At 55.1% G+C, this 20,064-nt stretch overlaps 1 protein-coding gene across 1 annotated transcript in view; it reads left to right on the top strand.

The window, feature by feature from the left end:
- ARHGEF17 (Rho guanine nucleotide exchange factor 17) overlaps positions 1-20,064 on the top strand; it is a 57,445-nt gene that overhangs the window by 31,144 nt on the left and 6,237 nt on the right. The window contains exons 2-12 of the mRNA XM_070625867.1: positions 4,837-4,914; positions 10,158-10,340; positions 14,987-15,103; positions 15,324-15,416; positions 15,649-15,825; positions 16,153-16,203; positions 16,455-16,564; positions 16,672-16,757; positions 18,393-18,511; positions 18,894-19,107; positions 19,644-19,717. Coding sequence (XP_070481968.1) covers positions 4,837-4,914; positions 10,158-10,340; positions 14,987-15,103; positions 15,324-15,416; positions 15,649-15,825; positions 16,153-16,203; positions 16,455-16,564; positions 16,672-16,757; positions 18,393-18,511; positions 18,894-19,107; positions 19,644-19,717 — 1,302 coding nt within the window. The remainder of the gene's footprint in view (positions 1-4,836; positions 4,915-10,157; positions 10,341-14,986; positions 15,104-15,323; positions 15,417-15,648; positions 15,826-16,152; positions 16,204-16,454; positions 16,565-16,671; positions 16,758-18,392; positions 18,512-18,893; positions 19,108-19,643; positions 19,718-20,064) is intronic.

Genomic DNA, 20,064 nt, shown 5'->3' with positions numbered 1-20,064 from the left:
GGGATTTGAGGACCAGGTCCTGAAGATGCCGCGTGGAAACGTCCTGCAGCGCCGGCTGGTGGGGTGTGTGTGTAAATGCCGGAGCCCCTCCCCATGGGCGTGGTGGGGTGGGGTGGAGACGGATAGGACTGGAACCCTCTAGGACAGTCTCAAGTACAGGACACAGGTCAACTGGGTGGGGTGGGAATAGAGATGACTCAGGGTGGGCCCTTTCCCTGGTAGCCCCCTCCATCAGGCCCAAGTGATCTGCCACCCATACCGGAGGACAGTGTCAGTTTCCAGGGGTGTGTGTGCGTGTGCGACCATCCCTAAATCTGTGTGCCTGTTTGTGCCCTGTTGTAGTTGTGTGAACACGGGAACACGTGTCGCTGTGTGCAGCACTGGGGCGGGTTCATGTGTGTCGGGGTTCAGATCTGTATGCGACCATGTTGGTGTGCGCGCACCTGGCTCTGACCCACGCGTGTATATGAGCAAGGCCGGGGGCAGGTTTCCATGTATACGGGCCTTTTCTAAGTATGTGCATGCCCCTGTGTGTGCCTCCGTGGATACAGGTGTGGAAAAAAGTGCGTGTCGCCGAGTGCACTCGCCTTTGTCCCCGGTGTGTGCCAACTTGTGTCCTCAGAGGGGGCTGGGTTCGGGAACGGACGCCGCTGCGGGAGGAGAGGCGGGGCGCGGTCTGGCCACCGTGCGGGCGAGGGGGATGTGGGGCCGCGCGTGTTGGCGGGGTGCGCGTGGAGGGGGCTGGCGCGAGGGCGGGGACTCCCCTGTCCTCCCCCCGCCCCCGCCCGCCCGGTCCGCTGTGCGCACTCGCTGAGCGGAGGCGGCAACAGCGCCACCGCCGGCCGGGCTGTCGCCGTCAGATCGACGCTGACTGACACCGCGACCGCCGCCGCAGCCAGGCTGAGCCCCTGGAGGGAGCGACTGTGGGAGGGAGGGGGCCTGCCAACCCCCGCCGCCCCGGCGCCCCCGCCCCGGCGGCGGGCCGGCCGCATGCTGCAGATGGTGAAGACCCTGGCCCAGTTCACCATCGCGCTGGAAGACATGCGCGATCTGGGACCGGCCGCCGCCTCCGGGGAGCCCACCCGGGGCAGTGGCGCTGACGCTGAGGAGCCCGGGGAGGCCCAGGTACGGGGAGGGGGAGGGGCTACCAGGAACCTGGGCCTAGAACTCAGCACCCGCCCCCCACCCCGGACTGGGGGAGACGTGGACAGATGCTGGGATGCAGGACCGGGACCCCGGGTCAGGCACACCAGCAGCCTGGCCGCGGGGCTGGGGGCTCAGTGACCAGTGATGGGGGATTGAAGGTGTGTGAGGAGCCCAGGCAGGAGTGGTGTGGCTGGCAGGGCGCAGAGGTTTGGTGCCACCAGGATGCAAGCTTGGGATGGCAGGAGGGCTGGCAAGCTCAGCCGGGGTGGGAGGCCGCCACGCTGATACCCTGCCTTGGCAAGGCCTAGTGGCACTTAGCACATGATATGGGTCACTGTGGAGGCAAAGGCTGTCACCGGGGGGTCTCATGGGTCCACAGGCTCAGGAAGGGCAGGTTTTCCAGGCTGTCCTTGGGCCTGAGGCGGTGCCCAGGTATGTATGTGCTGGGGGGGTAGGAGCTAGCCACTTTTACCTCCCCCCTTGCCATTCTCTCCCTGCCACTGGAGCTGCTGGGCCTTGGGGGTGTCATGCTGTGGTGGCAACAGTGGCGTCCCCATTCCTGGCTCAGTGTGCGTTCCCCTGCAAGGGAGGGGGAGGGTCTCAGGGGCTGTTTCCAGGCCTTTGTGCGCCTCTCTGGGCCTGGGCTCTGATTGTTCCGCTCTCCTGGGCTCCGGCGCCTCCCTCCACCTCCTCAAGTCTCTGGGCTGAAGGCCCTGGTTCTCAGCTGGGGAACTGGGCTGCATTTTTTGTCTCTTTGCAAGAGTCTGGCTTTTATGGCTGCTCTCTGTGTACGGCGTCTCTGTCTCCATGCCGTGTATATAGGGGTCTCAGGCTTGGAGTCATGATGTCCCACTCATACTGGTAGGAGAGGCCCCTCTGCCTAGCTGCTGTGTCCCTTTGGCCCCCTCCCGCTTCAGTGCCCCATGCAGTGAAGGTCTGGGATGGGGCTGTTGAGAGGTGAGGGGCTCTGGGGGGTGCCTGGGTCTGTAGGGCTGTCCTGCCTGTAACAGGTGGGCCTGCTGATCTGGATGACAGCTGCATTGCCCGCCTCCTGCTTCCCCTGGGCCCCCCACCCCCACATACTCTCACACCCGTGGCTGGAAACGTGCAGAAGGGCGCTCCATGCAGTGACAAGGAGCTGGCCTTGTTTTCCCTGCCTCTACCTGACAGCTGAGTGACAGCCCACTCTGCTTTTAAGCAGGGGAGAGGCTGGGAAAGGCGGGTTTTGCAAGTCAGCCTCCCTGCGTGAGTTACCCCAGCCCTCCGCCCCATCAGGCCCAGCACCAGCCCTGCCCTCCTCAGGAGGCCTCCCTGCCGGTGATCCTCACTGCTGGGCCTGGCCAGGCTGGGCCGGGGGCGTGTGGCTGTGCTGCCTAGGGCTGGGCCCAGCCTGGTCCTACTCTTGGGGAGCTCCCTGTGCCACAGGGAGACCAACGTAGATAACAGCCTCGCTGAGGTTTGGGAAGAATGGACATTAAAGACCCAGCTGCTCTGCTCCCCATCTCCTTGCTTTCACAGTACCAGGAGGGAGGAATTGTTCGTTCCATTTCGTAGAGGAGAATGTGGAAACTCAGGGCGGTTAGGTGATCCCCAAAATCACACAGCTGGTGAGGGCTGAGCCGGGGACCCTGAGGCCCACAGCTCGCCGGTCAGTCTGGAAGAGAACTCCAGATGCTTGGGCCCTAAGACCTCAGCAGGAGGTGGCTGAAGAGACTCTGGTCCTCACTCTGCCGGTCACTGGCTGTGTGATCTTGGGCAAGTCAAGCCACCTCTCTGATTTGACTTCCTCACCTGTAAAGTGGAGATGACAATGCTTATGTCCCAGAGCTGTGAGTGTGAGGCTGAAATGAGGCCATGTCTGTGAAGTGCTGGGACATCCCTGGGGGACAAGGGGAGGACTGGGCATCTGGGCCTTTCCTTGGGAGGCCCTTCTGCCCTTGATGCTCTGCCAACCTCTCTGTCTTGGGTGGGCCCAGCCTTCGCTACCTCCTACTGGCAGCTCCCCTGGTTTTTTAAAGGCCTCAGAAGCACTGAGGAGAGATGGTCTGGCTGTAGCTGGGGGCTCTGAGGCAGGGCCAGTGCCTTTCATCTGTCAGAGCTCAGGGCTGGCGGGGGTGGGGCAAGCCAGCCTCTTCCCCTCCCCCAGGGGGTGTCATTCATACCCCTCAACTCTGAGTTCCTGGCATAAGAGCCCACTTTTCTGAGTGTGCCTTGTTGTAAGACAGGTTTGGGGACAGCCCTGAGCCCTGAGTCCCTGGGTCAAAGGGACCGGGACCTGAGGTGAGCATACCACGAGCAGAGGGGTGAGCAGTGGGCGGGACAGACTCAGGGCTCAGTCCACTTGGCAGACGTAGACCCTGGGCGCAGCAGTGACCAGGGCAGCTCCACTGGCTGAGTCTCTATCCTGAGGAGCTCCTAGGGGTGGGAACCAGAGGGACGCTACAGACATGGACACCCACCCTGGCATTGCCATCTGCACAGAGTGTCCACTTGGACCAGGACCAGGATGGCTGGAGTCCGAGAGACAGTCCAGATAGATGCTCTGGCCAAGTTGAGGCCTGGGAGGGAGATTGGAGAGGGGAGAATAAGCCCCAGAGATCTGGGGCCCGGAGGAGTTAGGGCCCTTGCTCAGGACCACTCCAGGGGCTTGGAGGAGACCTGGAGTGGAGTCCCTGCCCAGGAAGGGAAGCTATTGGAGCTGGTGCCATCTGGGAAGGCTTCCTGGAGGAGGAGTGGGCTAGAGGCATAGGAACTGGTGGCTAAGGGCAGTAGGTAAGCTGAGTCCCAGGGAATTGAACACAGAGGGTGCACATCCAGGCTGGCTTCCAGCAAAGCCTTCCCACAGAACAGAGGCTGCCCGGTCAGGGATGTGCATCCTGTCCCTGGGGTGTGGGGTGCAGAGTCTGGGCGACCCCTTAGAGACTCTATAATGCAGATCATCAGAGCCTCAGGATCGAGGGGTCAGTGCCTGGGTCCCCTTTTCCCCATTCTTAAAATGAGAAGAATAATAGTATCTGCCTCACAGGGTGCTCAGAGGATGCAATAGTATATAATGCTCACAACAGCACCTGGCGCACAGTAGGGCTCAGTTACCCTTTCTCAATGAGAGAACTGGGATCCAGCCTTGTCTGAGAATATCTGAACCCTGCCCCTGTCCAACTGTGTGACCTTGGGCACTGACTTCACCTCTCTGGGTGAAGCAGGAAGTGATAGCTTCTACTCTCAGGGCTAGTGTGAAGCCCAACAAGGTGGAGTCTGACCCCAGAACGCTGAGCCTGAAGTTAGGATTTTCAGATTAGGCAGCTGGAGTCAGGGATGGCCTGGAGCATCGTCCTTTGCAAATGTGAGAGGTTATTGATTCTTCTGAGTCCTTTTCAGGAGCCTACCAGGAGCCAAGAAGTAAACAGGGGCTCTCCAGATCTGCCAACAGCCATGGGGGTGGTGGTGGAGGAGCGAGGGGCACACTCAAGGGCGGGCATTTGAGATGCAGGGGGAGCACGTGAGCTGATACCTGGCAGCGTGGATGTCCAGGGTGCTTTGGGGGAACAGCCAGCAGCCCCGGGTCGTGGGAGGGCAGGCCTTGAAGGCCAGGGAGAGGGTGCGGATGGACTCTCTGGGCCCCTGTGACTGCAGGCGGCGGGGTCTGAGGGGAACAAGGCACTGCTCACCTCTGCCTTCTCTCCCCCCAAGGACATGCGGAAGCACGTGACCATGACCTTACTGGACACGGAGCAGTCATACGTGGAGTCGCTGCGCACCCTGATGCAGGTGAGGCTCCCAGATGGCCCGGGCCCCTGAGAGTAGCCATTCTGAGTTTAGAGGCTGTCAGACATGTGGAAACAAATGCATTTCATGGACAGGGGACCAAGGCCAAAGAGGGGAGAGGAGTGACTCTGGGACACACCGCCCCTCCATGGAGAACCCCCCAGGTGACTGCCCCAGAGGAGGAAGGACCCTCCAGGGCAGGAGAGAATGAGGAGGGACCTTAACGAGGCCAGACCAGGCCACCCCTGCGCAACTGCCCCTCCCTCCACTGTCCTTCCACCTCCCCCTGGCAGCCCTGGGTCTGACCTTAGATCCGTGACGCCCCTCTGGGATACCCCCTCCGTTTCATTCATTGACTGGGAAAATGTTTGTGGGATGGAATTAAACGTTGAGCCCCTGCTGCATCCAGGCCTTGAACCAGGGGCAGGAAACACGGGGATGAATAAGAGAGACGACCCCCTGCCACAGGAGCCCTCAGTCCTGTCGGGGACATAGTTGAGCATGTGAGCACTCTTGAAGCATCGAGGGGGCGCCTGTGAGGCGTGGAGTCAGGCAATTTTCCCTGGAGGAGGTGTGGCTTCCTCCTGACCTGTCTTCTCAGCCTCCAGAATAGCATGTGCAAAGTGCTGTAAGGAGAGGCCTGGCACATTCGGAGGTCCATGTGACCAGCATGGAGTGCAAGGGGTTGGTCCTATAGTGACGCTGAGGAAGCCAGCAGGGGCCACAGTGGAGGGGCCTTGATACCAGGGGGAGGGTTTGGACTCTCTCGAGGGCCCTGGAGAGTTGGCGAAAGGCTTTGAGCAGGGACGGTGTGTCGCCTGCCTCACACTTTACAACATCTGTTTGACTGCTAGGAAGGTGGGTAGCAGAAGAGGAGACGAAGGCCACTGAGGTCGGGTGAGAGGAGAAGGCAGGACCAGGGCGGAGGCTGCAGGGAAGGAGGGTTGGGGACAGACATTTAGGAGGTGGACTGGTCAGGCCAGGCATGATGACTGGTTGGCTGTCAGGGGCAAAGTGGGGAAGCCTAGGATGATCCTGGGCTCCTGGCCTGGGTGCCCAAGGCATTAGAGGAGCCCCACCTGGGAAAGGTGGGGTGAGACGGTGAGTTCCGGTTCAGATGTGTGGGTCTGGGAAAGCCCAGGATCTGGGATGCACATGGGCTCTAGGGCCCAGGATGGAGAGCATGGACCTGAGCTGAAGTGGGGCCTGGCAGTCGCGGTTAAGGACGGGTTTGCTCAAGCCACCTGGGCAGAGTGAGAGCGAAGGGGAGAAGGCAGAGCCCTGGAAACATTCAGAGCATTCGTTCATTCACTCCACAAATCTGCAACGAGCACCTTCTGCGTGCCAGGCCTGTTCTCCGTGGGGTTCAGCAGCGAGCGTGAGTGATGAGGCCGTGTCTCCTGGAACTCACAGTCTGTGGCACAGACTGACGGTAGCTCGTCACACAGACCTTACGTGAGGCCAAAGGTGATGCAAAAGGGCACAGAGAACACATACTTAAAACAGAATATTGTTCATTCTTAAAAAGGAAGGAGATTCTGACACATGCTACAACATGGATGAACTTTGAGGATGCTATGCGAAGAGAAATAAGCCAGTCACAAAGGACAAAAGCTGTATGATTCCACTTTTGTGAGGAACCTGGAGCAGTGAAATTCATAGAGACGGGAAGTAGAGTGGGGCTGCCAGGGGCTGGGGGAGGGCGAAACGGGGAGTTTGTGTTTAATGGGGACAAAGTTTCATTCGGGGAAGTTGAAAAAGTTCTGGAGAGGGATGGAAGTACAACGTGAACATACTTAATGTGATTATACTGAGCTTTACACTTAAAAATGATTAAATTGGCAAATTTTATGGTATATATATATTTTAGCACAAAAAATACACTGCTTTTATATATTTAAAGAAAGTGTGCAGAGAGATGAGGACACAGAATGGGGGCCTGCTCTGGTGGGGGGTCGGGGAGGGCATCTCTGAAGTTGGGGTGTTTCGCTGAGACCTGAAGGGTAGGTAGGAGCTGAGGAGCGAGCAGGCTCCGAGGGACTCGTTCCAGGCAGAGGGCACGGCGGGGACGAAGGCTGGGAGGCGGGAGGGAACCGAGGGCAGTTAGGGTGGAGAGGCGGCCAGTGTGGCTGCTGGGCACGGAGCTGCCTTTATTGTGAGCACAAGGAAGGCATAGGAGGGACACAGCTGAAATTCTATCTTCAGGAGATGCCCCTGGCTGCCAGGCAGGAGGCATAGACGTGCAGGGGTGTGGGGGGGTCCTTTGTTGTCCCCTGGGTGGGAGTCGAAGGCATTGGGATCGGAAAGTCTAGGGTTTGAGCCACTTGCCTCCCTGCTGGGTGATGCTAGCCTAACCACCTCACTTCTCGGAGCTGCGGTGTTTTTGTCCACAGTGTAGCTCATCACACCTATCTCCAGAGTTAAGATGAAAAGGTGGTAAGGCTGCCCATGCGTGGGTCCCAGGCGGAGGCTGGCGCAGGGCTACACACATGGAGGCTTTGCGGGACCTGCAGTGGGACAGCTAAGGGAGGATGGTGCTGAGGAAGCCAAACTGAGACTATTGGGTGGAGAGGGGTGGAGGCGGGCAGGAGGGTGTCAGCTGAGCCCAAGGACTGTCAGCCCTGGTGTGTCGAGAGAAGCGAGGTTCAGCCCAGGGGTCAGGAGCACGGCTCTGGAGCCAGGCCGCCGGTGTTCAAAGTTGGCTCTACCTCTCGATCAGCTGTGTGACCTGGAGCAAGTTACATAACCAGTCTCTGCTTCACTGTCCTCCTCTGGAGGGTGGGAATGGTAATAGTACCTGTTTTGAGTGCAGCTTCCAAGAGAGGTGCGTGTAGGATTCAGCGTACCGCCTGGCGGCTCTGCATGCGTGCTTGTATGTGCGTCTGTAAAATCACATTTAATCTTTGCCTTAACCTTGTGAGGTAGATCTTGTAATCTCGCTCTTTAGGTGAGGAAATGAAGGCTCAGAGAGGTTAAGAAACCTGCCCAGGGCCATCCGTCTATTAAGTGGTGTCCTAACCCATTCAGGCTGCTATAACAAAAATGCCATAGACTGGGTGCCTTAAACAAACAGAAATTTATTTCTCATAGTTGGAGGCTGCAAAGCCCAAGATCAAGGCCCTGGCAGATGTGCTGTCTGGTGAGGCCCCACCTCCTGGTTCGTAGGCAGCTGTCTTCTCTCTGTTTCCTCACATGGCAGAAGAGCGGAGGAAGGTCTCTGGGACCTCTTCAGTAAAGGCACAAATCCCGCTCCCGAAGGCTCCACCCTCATGACCTATTCACCTCCCAAACGCCCCACCTCCAGATAACACCACAGTGGGGACTAGGTTTCAGCATGTGAATTTTGGGAGCACACCAACATTCCGTCTGTAGCAAGTGCTAATACTAAGAGCTGGCATTTATTGAGTGCTTAATATGTGCGCTTTACACAAATTAATTTGTGTACACCTCACTATAACCCCCATTTTACAGATGAATAAACTGAGACAGAGAAGTGAAGCAACTTGTTCAAGTCACCGGGCTAGGAAGTGCCGTAGCCTGGGTTGAGTCCCTGTCTGTCTGACTCTAGGGTGCTCCCTCTCATCCCCTAGTCTACACTGCCTCAAGCACAGGTGGTGTTCCAACTGAGATTGGACTCCACCGCCCTGGTGTTCCTTGCAGTGACCGCTGCCACCCACATTGGTACTGTTTCTGCAGGCCAGGAGTTTAAAACGAAGGAAGAAGTTAAATATCAAGGTTAACAGCCAGAAGGAGGTGGGATTTGAACCCAGGTCCTCAGTGTCACCCTCACCCTCCCTTTGAGTCCTTCTTCAGCCCCCAGATTCCCTCACTTACTGCCTCCTAACATCCTGTATAATAATTTCGTTATCCACGGTTCCTCTTTTCTGCCACCCTCCACTGAAACATCACCTCCATGCACAGGACTTTTGTCGGCCCGTAGCAGCCTGTGCAAAAAGGCAGACACGCAGTAGTTGCTCAGTGAGTGTGTGGCAAGTGGACGCGGGTTCTGTGTCGGGTTCTCAGCTGCTATTTGCTCCTCCCTCCCGCTGTGTGCCTGCTCCTGGGTGGGGCGCAGGGCCCACGTGAGCCCATCAGCTCCTGCTGCTTGCTGGGCAGCAGAGCCTGGCCCCGATGAGGTGCTGGCGGACCAGCCTGGCCGTGAGAGGAGGCGGCCTGCCTGTCTCCTCACCGTCACCCTCTGGCCTTTCCAGAATTACCATCCAGGCGAGAGGATTCTGTTGAGCTTTACTTTGTCAAGCTTGTTTTACAAAACAAGTCAAATTTTGAAATGTTTAATATAAATGTTACCCCATTGCTTATACTTTTTCAAACAGCCTTCTTTCTTTGGCCTGTGGTTACAGTTCGGGCCCATAGATGGTGCCATCTCCACGAGGGCGCCAGCTGCTGAGCTGGGCTGTTCCTGCTCAGGAAACACCACTGAATGCAGATTTGAGGTGAAAATTAGGAATTTTAGTCACAGACTGACCAGCAGATCTGAAAACTGTTAAAACAATGTTCAGATAGTGTCACTAAAAGCCTCCACTAACATCCCATAAGGCTTCCCAATGCCCCTCTCTGTTTTATTTTCCCCACAGCCATTATCACCTTTTGACTCACCATGGGAATCCCACGTGTAATTGATTCTAAGGCAGGTTCTTCACTTTTAACGTCTCTGAAATCAAGGTTGATCCTATAACTGAATGCATATCATCGTTTAATTGGCAGCACATGTTTTTCTTAAAGAGAAGTGTAAATAATGATACATCTTAGATTTGGTAAAATTTGGTTTATTTTTTCTTCCTTTATTTTATTTGTGTGTTTCGTTTGACTAGGTTGTAAGCTCTGTCAGGTCAGGGATTTTGGTTTTTCTTGTTCACAGCTGTCTCCTGGTTCTTGAACAATGCCTGGCACATAGTGAGTGTTCGAGAAAATATTTGCTGAATTGGGGGGTGGGGTCTTCCAGGGAGCCCAGTCTTTTTGCTGTTCTCACTCGAAGCTCTGTTCATGCATCCAACAAACCTTTGCTGAGCCCCCTCCCTCCCATCTTGTGCAGGCCCTGGGCTGTGCAGTGAGGGGCGTGGGGATAGGTCTTCTCATCTCCCTCCTAGAGCTCCAAGTCTGAGGAGGGAGATCCAGGAGGCAGGGCCACTGCGCTGCAGGCCCGGGTGACTTCGTGTAGTTACCTATGCCAGTGGGTTGGGGTGCTGTCTCTCTGAGGGCCTGCACTGACCCCATGGGTCCCCCAGGGCTACATGCAGCCGCTGAAGCAGCCAGAGAACTCCTTGCTCTGTGACCCGTCGCTGGTGGACGAGATTTTCGACCAGATCCCGGAGCTCCTGGAGCACCACGAGCAGTTCCTGGAGCAGGTGCGGCACTGCGTGCAGACCTGGCATGCCCAGCAGAAGGTGGGAGACCTGCTCGTCCAGTCGGTGAGTGGCCATGCTGCCCACTGCTGCAGCCCCTGCAAGCTCCGGCCCCTCCTGGAAGGGGCTGGATGCTGCCATGGACTTCCCCACCCCACCCCACCTGGACACTGACTCTGATCCCCGATCTGACCCCAGAACTTGACCAGACATGCACTGACCCCAGCCACTGAGTTGACCTGAACCTAGACACTACCCAAGCCCAGAGTTTGGCTGGACTCTGGCGTGGACCCCAACCCTAACCAGACACTGACTCTGATCCTGGACCCAGCTCCAGGTGCCGGCACTGACCTGACCCTAGTCCTGAGCTGACCCTGATGCTGACCTAGACCGCAAATGGATGCTGGTACTGACCTCAACCCCTGCCTTAACTTGAATCTCAGCAGTTGCCCTGATCCTGACCCTAGACTTGGGCTTGTTGTTGACGCTGGCCTCATCTTGACCAGCTCTTTTCTCCACCAGGCATTTTAGTCATAGCTAACTATTTGTTACTTATTATGTGCTAGGCATTATTCTAAAAATAGTAGTACCCCCTTATCCACGGGGGCTATGTTCCAAGACCCCCAGCGGGTGCCTGAAATCACAGAGAGTACTGAACCCTATGCAGGCATACCTCGGAGCTTTTGCGGGTTGGGTTCCAGACCACTGCAATAAAGCAAATATGTACATACCTTAATTAAAAAATACTTTATTGTTAAAAAATGCTAACCATCCTCTGAGCCTTCAGCGAGTTGTAGTCTTTTTGCTGGTGGAGAGTCTCATGTCGATGTTGATGGCTGCTGACTGATCAGGGCGGTGGTTGCTGGGGTTGGAGGGCCTGTGGCAATTTCTTAAATTAAGACAATAGTGAAGTTTGCCGCATTGGTTGACTCTTCCTTTTACGATCGATTTCTCTGCATATGATGCTGTTTGATAGCATTTTACCTGTCGTGGAAATTCTTTCAAAATTGGAGTCAGTCGTCTCAAACCCTGCGGTTACTTCCTCCACTGAAGTCGCGAACCCCTCAAAGTCATCCAGGAGAGCTGGAATCAGCTTCTTCCAAACTCCTGCTAATGCTGTATTTTGACCTCTTCCTGTGAATCACGAATATTCTTCATGGCATCTAGACTAGTGAATCCTTTCCAGAAGGTTTTCAGTTTACTTTGCCCATATCCACCAGAGGAATCGCTATCTATGGCAGCTATAGCCTTACAAAATGTATTTCTTAAATAATACGTCTTGAAAGTTGAGTTTACTCCTTGATCCATGGGCTGAAGAATGGATATTGTGTTAGTAGGCATGAAAACAACATTAATCTAAGGTATATCTCCATCGGAGCTCTTGGGTGACCAGGTGCTTTGTCAATGAGCAGTAATATATATATATATATATATATATATAATCACAAATACATATATAAATATATATATATACACATAATTTTTTTTTTGAGGAAGATTCATCCTGAGCTAACATCCGCTCTCAAGCTTCCTTTTTTTTTTGGTACGTGACCCACCCCCACAGCATGGCCACTGACAGATGAGTGGTGTAGGTCCCTGCCTGGGAACTGAACCTGGGCTGCCAAAGCAGCGTGCACTGAACTTAACAACTAGGCCACCAGGGCTGGCCCTGAGCGGTAATATTTTGAATGGAATCTTTTTTTCTGAGCAGTAGGTCTTAACAGTGGGCTAATATTCAGTAAACCATGTTGTAAAAAGATGTGCTGTCATCCAGGCTTTGTTGTTCCAATTATAGAGCCCAGGCAGAGTAGGTTTAGCGTAATTCTTAAGGGCCCTAGGATTTTCAGAATGTTGTATGAGCACTGGCTTCAACTTAAGGTCACCAGCTATGTTAGCCCCTAACAAGAGAGTCAGCCTGTCCTTTGCAGCTTTGAAGCCAGGCGTTGACTTCTCTCTAGCTATGAAAGTCATTGGTGGCATCTTCTTCCAATATCCAGCTGTGTCATCTACACTGAAAATCCGTTGTTCAGTGTAGCCGCCTTCACTGATGATCTCAGCTAGATCTTCTGGATAACCTGCTGCAGCTTCTACATCAGCACTCGCTGCTTCGCTCTGTACTTTTACGTTATGGAGATGGCTTCTTTCCTCGAACCTCAGGAACCAACCTCTGTTAGCTTCAAACTTTTCTCCTCCAGCCTCCTCTCCTCTCTCAGCCTTCGTAGAACTGAAGAGAGGTAGGGCCTTGATAAAGTTCGCTATCTGATATGGGCGCCATTCGTGGTGCCCCAAAACAATTACAGTAGTAACATCAAAGGTCACTGATCACAGATCACCGTACAAATGTAATAATAATGAAAAGGTTTGAAATACTGTGAGAATTTCCAAAATGTGACACAGAGACACGAAGTGAGCAAATGCTATTGGAAAAATGGTGCCAATAGACTTACTTGACGCAGGGTTGCTACAAACCTTCAATTTGTAAAAAATAAAATATCTGCAATGCACAGTAAAGTGAAGCACAGTAAAATGAGATATGCCTGTATATACTGTGTTTTTCCTATAATACATCCTTCTAATAAAGATTAATTTATAAATAAGGCACAGTAAGACATTAACAACAGTAACTATAATAAAGTTGGTTTGGGGCCATTATTAAATATTGAACACAAGCACTGTGATACCCCAACAGTCGATCTGATAACTGAGATGGCTACTGAGTGACCAATGGGCAGGTAGCATGTACAGCCTAGATATGCTGGACAAAGGGACATGTCTAGGACATGTCTGGATGGAGCAGAATGTTGCGAGATTTCATCACGCTAATCAGAATGGCTCACAATTTAAAACTTATGATTGTTTATTTCTGGAATTTTCCACTTAATATTTTCGGACCATGGTTGACCTTGGGTAACTGAAAACAGAGAAAGTGAAACTGAGGATAAGAGGGGACTACTGTACACTGTGTATATCAGCAACTCCAAGGAGGAAGGTGCGATTATTCCCAAGTTTGAAGTTGATAGCTCTGCTGCGTGGAGAGATGAAGTACCTTGATCAAAGTCACGGTTGGTGAGTGGTGGAGGATTCAACCCCGAGAAACTGGTTCCACTGCCCACGCTCTCCCCCACCCCGTACTCCCTTTCACTACAGGTGAGACCTCCACCTGGGAGTTTTTCAAGACCCTACGATAGTGATTGGGACCTTAGAAAAAGTGTTGGTTTCCAAATTTTTTAAAAAACTGCAAAAATAAAACTAATAAACATTTAATTAAATGTCTGTCAAACATAACATGACATTTCTTTAATTGTTAAATTTAGTCTTCATTTACATAATTTAATTACACTTGAAAAAATTTCAGTTACATTTTATTTTGCCAGAATTCCCAAAAATGCATGATGATGACTGATAAATCATAGCCAAGTGCAAACTAAATGGTTACTCAGAGCCAAATAATTTCAAAAGCAAAACTGTAAAACTTCTTCCAAAAATTTTACTAGCAAAAGAAAATCGTATCTATTTTTATGGGATGTGGGTGTGTTTTCACGTGTTTGTGATGTTGTGGGGTGGGCCTTGGGCCTAAGAAGGTCTTTGAAGGTCCCTACTGACCTGGAAACTGATATGACAAGAGCTTTGGCCTGGTGGTGATGGGACCCCAGCCTGAGTGCCGACATCTGCAGCCTGTCATCACCCTCTGTGTCACTACGCTCCTGCCCCTGCCAGGAACTTGAGGCTGACCGTAGACTGCAGCAGAAGCCCTGGCCCCCGGGAGGGGTCAGCATAGAGTGCTCTGTCCCAGAATCTGGGCAGTCGAGTGGGAGTTTTTTCCTCCCCAAGCTGCTTCAGCCTCTGGCCTTTGGCACAGCCGGTACAGGGGGGCAGGGGGTGGGGATGGGGGGGACAATTAGCACCTTAGAGACATAGGGGCTTGGAGGCCCAGAGGGACCCAGAAACACCACCACAGGTCACCTAGTCCATCCGTGGTGCAGCTGAGACAAGAACCGGGGTGTCCCACCTCCCAGCCAGGGCTTCTGACCAAGAACCTCCACATTTAGCTCAGGTGTCAGCTGGCTAGCAGGTATCAGCCACCAGCTGTGTCCTTTGCCCTGAGTGGGGCTTTACTGGGCTGGATGGGAACAGCTATCTCCTTGCAGAGGAAGACTTGTCCTGGGGAATCAGGGGAGGCCAGGGGCCAGGTGTAGTTCCAGGCAGAGCCCTAGTCAAGGCAGGGAGCACTTCCTGGAGGAGGCAGACTGGAGCCCAGCCCTGAAGGCAGGTGAGATTTGGATAGGGAAAGGGCATTCCTGGTGGAGGCAGTTACAGGAGCAAAGGGCAAGCAGCTGGAATGTGTCTGTGTCCCTCAGAGGACAGTGAGGAGGGAGACGTGCCTGGCTGGACATGGTGGGTTGGAGACTGAGATGGAAATGCCAAGTTGGAAGTGAGAGAACCTGTCCTGAGCTCACAGGACATGTCCAGGCACGTGTCCATACATGTACACAGATAAGATACACGTGTATGTATGCATGTGCACATGTACACACTTAATCACACAGTGACACATACAACATGCACGCGGGAGCATGTGCCTGACCCCTCAGAGACGGTATCATTTCTAGTTGGAAGGAAAAGACGTTGGCTCGTGAATCAGTAGAAACCAGGACAGAGTGAGGTGGATAAAGGACACCTTCAGGGTCCCCAACCTGCCTCTTCACCCACAGTTCTCCAAGGATGTGTTGGTCAACATCTATTCTGCCTACGTTGATAACTTTCTCAACGCAAAGGACGCCGTGCGTGTGGCTAAGGAGGCGAGGCCTGCCTTTCTCAAGTTCCTGGAGGTACTGTGGGCTTGGGCAGGGAGATGGAGGCCGCCCTCACCTCGGGCCAGCTTTGGGGGCCCCAGGAGCTCCCAGCCTGGGCACTACAGCCCTAGCCTGTGGGCCAGCCTCTGCCCTTGGCCTGAGCTGGAGGGGCTTGCTGGGGGTCCATCCTTGGACCTGCCTTTCTTTGCGTGTCATTCCTCACCTGGGTACCCGTCCACCCTGTTTTGGGTTTCAGCAAAGCATGCGTGAGAACAAAGAGAAGCAGGCACTCTCTGACCTCATGATCAAGCCCGTGCAGCGGATCCCACGCTATGAGCTTCTGGTGAAGGTGGGCCTGGGCCTGGGTGGGCAGGTGGGCAAGGCCTGGGGGCATGCGGGGATGCAGGGGGCTCAGTCCCCTGCCTGGTCGAGCCCGGCATGAGGGTCCCCAGAGGTCAGGTAGGAAAGGAAATCCTCTCTGGTGTTGACCCGTAGTCCCGCATCTCCAGCATTCAGTGTGGGGCCCGAGGACCTGGAAGGGGCAGCTAAGTAGGCAGGTCTGGTCCCCATTCCCACCCCAGGACCTCCTGAAGCACACGCCTGAGGACCACCCGGACCACCCCCTCCTGCTGGACGCGCAGCGGAACATCAAACAGGTGGCTGAGCGCATCAACAAGGGCGTGCGGAGCGCCGAGGAGGCAGAGCGGCACGCGCGCGTCCTGCAGGAGATTGAGTCCCACATCGAGGGCATGGAGGATGTGCGTGCCACCCCACCCTGCCCCACTCACACCTGTGTCCACATCTGTGGTCACCTGGAATCGTGGCCGTGTCCACATCCACAGCGGTGTCTGCAGCGTGTTTGCATCTGTGTCTGCCAGCATCTCCACCTGTCTCTATCCACATCCCTGTCCTCTTCCATGTCTGTCTCTGGCCGTGTGTCCATTGCCTGATGGTACAGCGTCGGGAGGGTGGATGGGACGTTGCTTCCACTGGCCTGGCCCATGGAGTGGGGCCAAGGGGTCACCAGGGTCGGGGAAGGGGATGGGGATTAGTCCTCAAGACGCTTTGTCCCTCCTGCCCCACAGCTCCAGGCCCCTCTGCGGCGGTTCCTGAGGCAGGAGATGGTCATTGAAGTGGTATGAAGTGTCCTGTTGTCTGCCCACCTGTCCCTACCCCCTACTTTGTTCACACTTCTGTTCATACCTGCCGCCCTCGGTTCTCCCTGCTCTTCCACTCCAGCGGGAGCCCTGGGTCAAGTCCCAACTTTGCCTCTGCCTCTGGGCAGTTAGGGAAGAGCCCTCACCCTTTCCTGGGCCTGGCTGTCCCCTTGGGCACTGTGGGCAGGAAGATGGGCCTCTGGGCCTGAATCCTACCTCTGGCCCCACAGAAGGCAATTGGTGGCAAGAAGGACCGGTCCCTCTTCCTGTTCACGGACCTCATCGTCTGCACCACCCTGAAGCGGAAGTCAGGCTCCCTGCGGCGCAGCTCCATGAGCCTGTGAGTGGCCGGGGCAGGGCTGGGGGGCTTGGGCAGTGGGGAACAGTTGTCCCACCCTAGGCCCCACTCCTCTGCCCTGGCCAGAGCACCCCCTTGGCTCCCCACAGATATACAGCAGCCAGCGTCATCGACACGGCCAGCAAGTACAAGCTGCTGTGGAAGCTGCCGCTGGAAGATGCAGACATCATCAAAGGTGGGGCTGGCTCAGGCCTGCCCGGGGGTTCTGGGTGTTGGGGGTCTTCCTCTGAGAAGCCCTTCTGAAGGGTTTGAGCTGTGGCCAGGCTGGCTGCCCATCCATCTGCTTTTCTGCTTCGGGGCCTCACTTTCCCATCCAGTATAAGGAGGTTGGCATGCGGGCTCTAGTTGGCATCCACAGAGCCAGACCAGGACCTGTCCGTGCAGATCACCTTCTGACTGGGCAGAGACCTAACGTAGGCTGGCAGGTGGGCTGCGCTGGGGTGGTGCAGGGAGCGCAGACATACCTGTAATTAACCACTGATTCACTGCACAAACTCACTTAAGCGCCTCATATTAGATGATGGTGCACTGTTCTGGACCAGTGGTTTTGTGCACAGGGAATAGAGACTCCCTCAAGTCAGTGTAGCAAAAGGCTGGTTGGAAAGATCCGTGCCGTGTGGGGCTGAGACTGTCAGGAGCTGAGGCGGCTTTAAGAAGCCGGTCCTCCTGCTCCTCTCTGTCTCAGTCTCTCTCTCACTGTGCGTCGGCCGGTTCTCCTCCCTGCTCTCAGCTTTCTCTGCCTCCTTGTAACTCCTGTGATCCATCGTGGCCTTTTCTGCATTGTGGCCTTTCCCCCTCAGCTTGCGGCCCTAGCTGTTCCAGGATTCACAGTCCACCTTCCTGAGTGGGGAGGTTGGTCTGGGATGGAGGTGTGGGCACCTCTGGGCCGGCAGGCAGTTCAGGCCGATACTGTGACCTCAAGCTCACCTGGGGTGGTCCCAGGGTAAGGAAGAGGCTAGCTCAGCCCCTAGGTAACCAGGCCAGCCCCACAAGGGCCCCTATGTAGGAACACAAGCTGATTATTGGCCCAGTTCATCTCTTCTCACTAGAGAACAGGCTCGCTGATAAAATGTCTGCCTTTAATTCAAGTGTCCAGTCCTGGTCTAATCAGCTCCGGCCAGGAGTGGGGCTGGGTCATACGGAAGAAAATGTGGCTGCCCAGGTGGTGAGGGTTGGCGGGGGGACAGTTGCCCTCAGAGGAGTGGGAGATATCCCCAGCCCTGGCGTGTCTGTACACTCCACTGCTACTTACTCTGCCCATTTGGAGTCCAGAGCGTACACCCCCAGCCAGGCAGCGCGGGATGTGTGGGATGCTGAGCTGGCCTGCAGGGCCAGCTACTTGGCAGTGGTCAGGTATGGGATAGGACCACAGAAATCCAGGGCGTCAGCTCATTGCTCCCTCCATTGTGGGGGAATTCAGTCCCTTGGTCAGCAGATTTGCCTGCCTGAGGCTCTCCCTGCCCAGCCGACTCCCCCGTGGGAGGCTGCACCACCGCAGCAGGCCAGTGTCAGCTGGAGCCTGCATAACGTGCAGAGCCGTCTGCTGTTTATTCTTTGTGCTCTTCCAGGGATTTCTCCAGGGGCCCCACACCCTGTGCCAGGTAGCTCTGATTCAGGCCTAGGCCCCCACTCTCGGGCCTGGGGTTTCTCTGCGAGCTGCCTCTTAACTTTGTTCCTGGGGACTTGGGGTTTACGAGCTCTCGGTTTGTCAGGACACTTCCCATGTCCAGCTGCAAGTTGTGTGCTGGGGGGAGGAGTGTCTGTCCAGGCTTGACCTTGTCTGTCCATGGCCTTCCTCTATCCCCACTAGGAGCGTCCCAAGCCACGAATCGGGAGAACATCCAGAAGGCCATCAGCCGCCTAGACGAGGACCTGACCACCCTGGGCCAAATGAGCAAGCTCTCTGAGAGTCTTGGCTTCCCCCACCAGGTCTGCACCCTCTGCCTGAACCACGGGGCGTGGGTGTAGGGGTTCCCTGACCCTATCTGAGGGAGAAATAATAGCCTTATCATTTGTCTGAGGGAAAGGAACATCCCTGTCACTTATCTGAGGGGGAGAATACAGCTTCACCCCATCTGAGAGAAGTAATGTGTTCCAGGCCTGAGGGTGGAGACAGCTCCATCCCCAGCTGAAGGAGGGGAGAGGGCCCATCTTGTCTGTGGGGGGAATCCAGGCTCCCTCCTGGCCTAAAGGGGGAGAAAGTCCCATGTTCTGTCTGAGGGGAGAGGCAGGTCCCCACACTGCATCCCCAGGGCAGGAGCAGGCCGTGGGGAGATGTTAGGGCCTGAGGCCTGGGCCCTCCTCCCCACAGAGCCTGGACGACGCGCTGCGGGACCTCTCGGCGGCCATGCACCGGGACCTGTCAGAGAAGCAGGCGCTGTGCTATGCGCTTTCCTTCCCCCCTACCAAGCTGGAGCTGTGCACCACAAGGCCCGAGGGCACTGACTCCTTCATCTTCGAGTTCCCCCACCCGGATGCCCGCCTTGGCTTTGAGCAGGCCTTTGATGAGGCCAAGAGGAAGCTGGGTAAGCCAGACTCCTACCTCCCAGAACCGCCAGGCAGTGGACGGTGGGCAGCACCTTGAGGCTGTCTGAGATATCAGGCGCCAGAAATGCCTGGACTGCCGTAGCCTGTGCTCCAGTCCTTGCTGGTGGGAGGTGGGCTAAGACTTCTTCAGTGAAACAGAGGACTTCCCCAGGGCCTCCCTGGCAGGGAGGGGATTCCATGGATAAGGTCATCTTAGGTCAAGGGCACCATTTGCACCATCGTGGGAGCAGATGGCCAGGACTCCCCCACCCACGCACACATTCTGAGCAGGCCTGGATCAGGGAAAGTTGTTGATCAGGGTCCATGGCTTAGAAGATCCCTCGAGACTTCTGGGTCTACCTCCCGCATTGTACAGATGGGAAAATTGAGCCCAGGGACAAACAGAGCGTAACCTACAGCCACCTCATTCTCCCACAAGAGGCCCTAAGGGGCAGGGAAGGAAGAGAAGTGGGCAAGGTCAGGACCAGGGTGAGGTGGATGCTAAGCAGTGTGTGTCTGTCCATCTCCATTACAGCATCCAGCAAAAGCTGTCTAGACCCTGAGTTCCTGAAGGCCATCCCCATCATGAAAACACGCAGTGGCATGCAGGTGTGTGCGCCTGGGTCATGTGGGTGCACATATTCAAAGCCACAAGTATTCATGTGTTTTTGTTTTGTGTACAACATTATGTACATGTCTTGAACATTGCAGTTGCTCCCTGTGTCTTCGAATGTGCAGCTCTCTGCACATGCACATGGACGCTGCATATGTGTCACATGCATATGGGTATATTCACGCATGTCTGTATCTGTGCACGTGAACAAAGGATGTACGCTTGATGGAAGGTGTCTAATTTATGTCTTGAAGCTGCATACATACGGACAAACGTTACCATTTTCACATTTGTTCCATATATATACACATAATCGTGTTCAGGGTGTATGTATGTTTACATG

The sequence above is a fragment of the Equus przewalskii genome, chromosome 6 (genome assembly GCF_037783145.1).
Source record: "Equus przewalskii isolate Varuska chromosome 6, EquPr2, whole genome shotgun sequence".
In the NCBI taxonomy this organism is placed as follows: domain Eukaryota; kingdom Metazoa; phylum Chordata; class Mammalia; order Perissodactyla; family Equidae; genus Equus; species Equus przewalskii.
The sequence above is the reverse complement of the archived record's forward strand: the minus strand, read 5'-3'. Positions and strand labels throughout refer to the sequence as shown.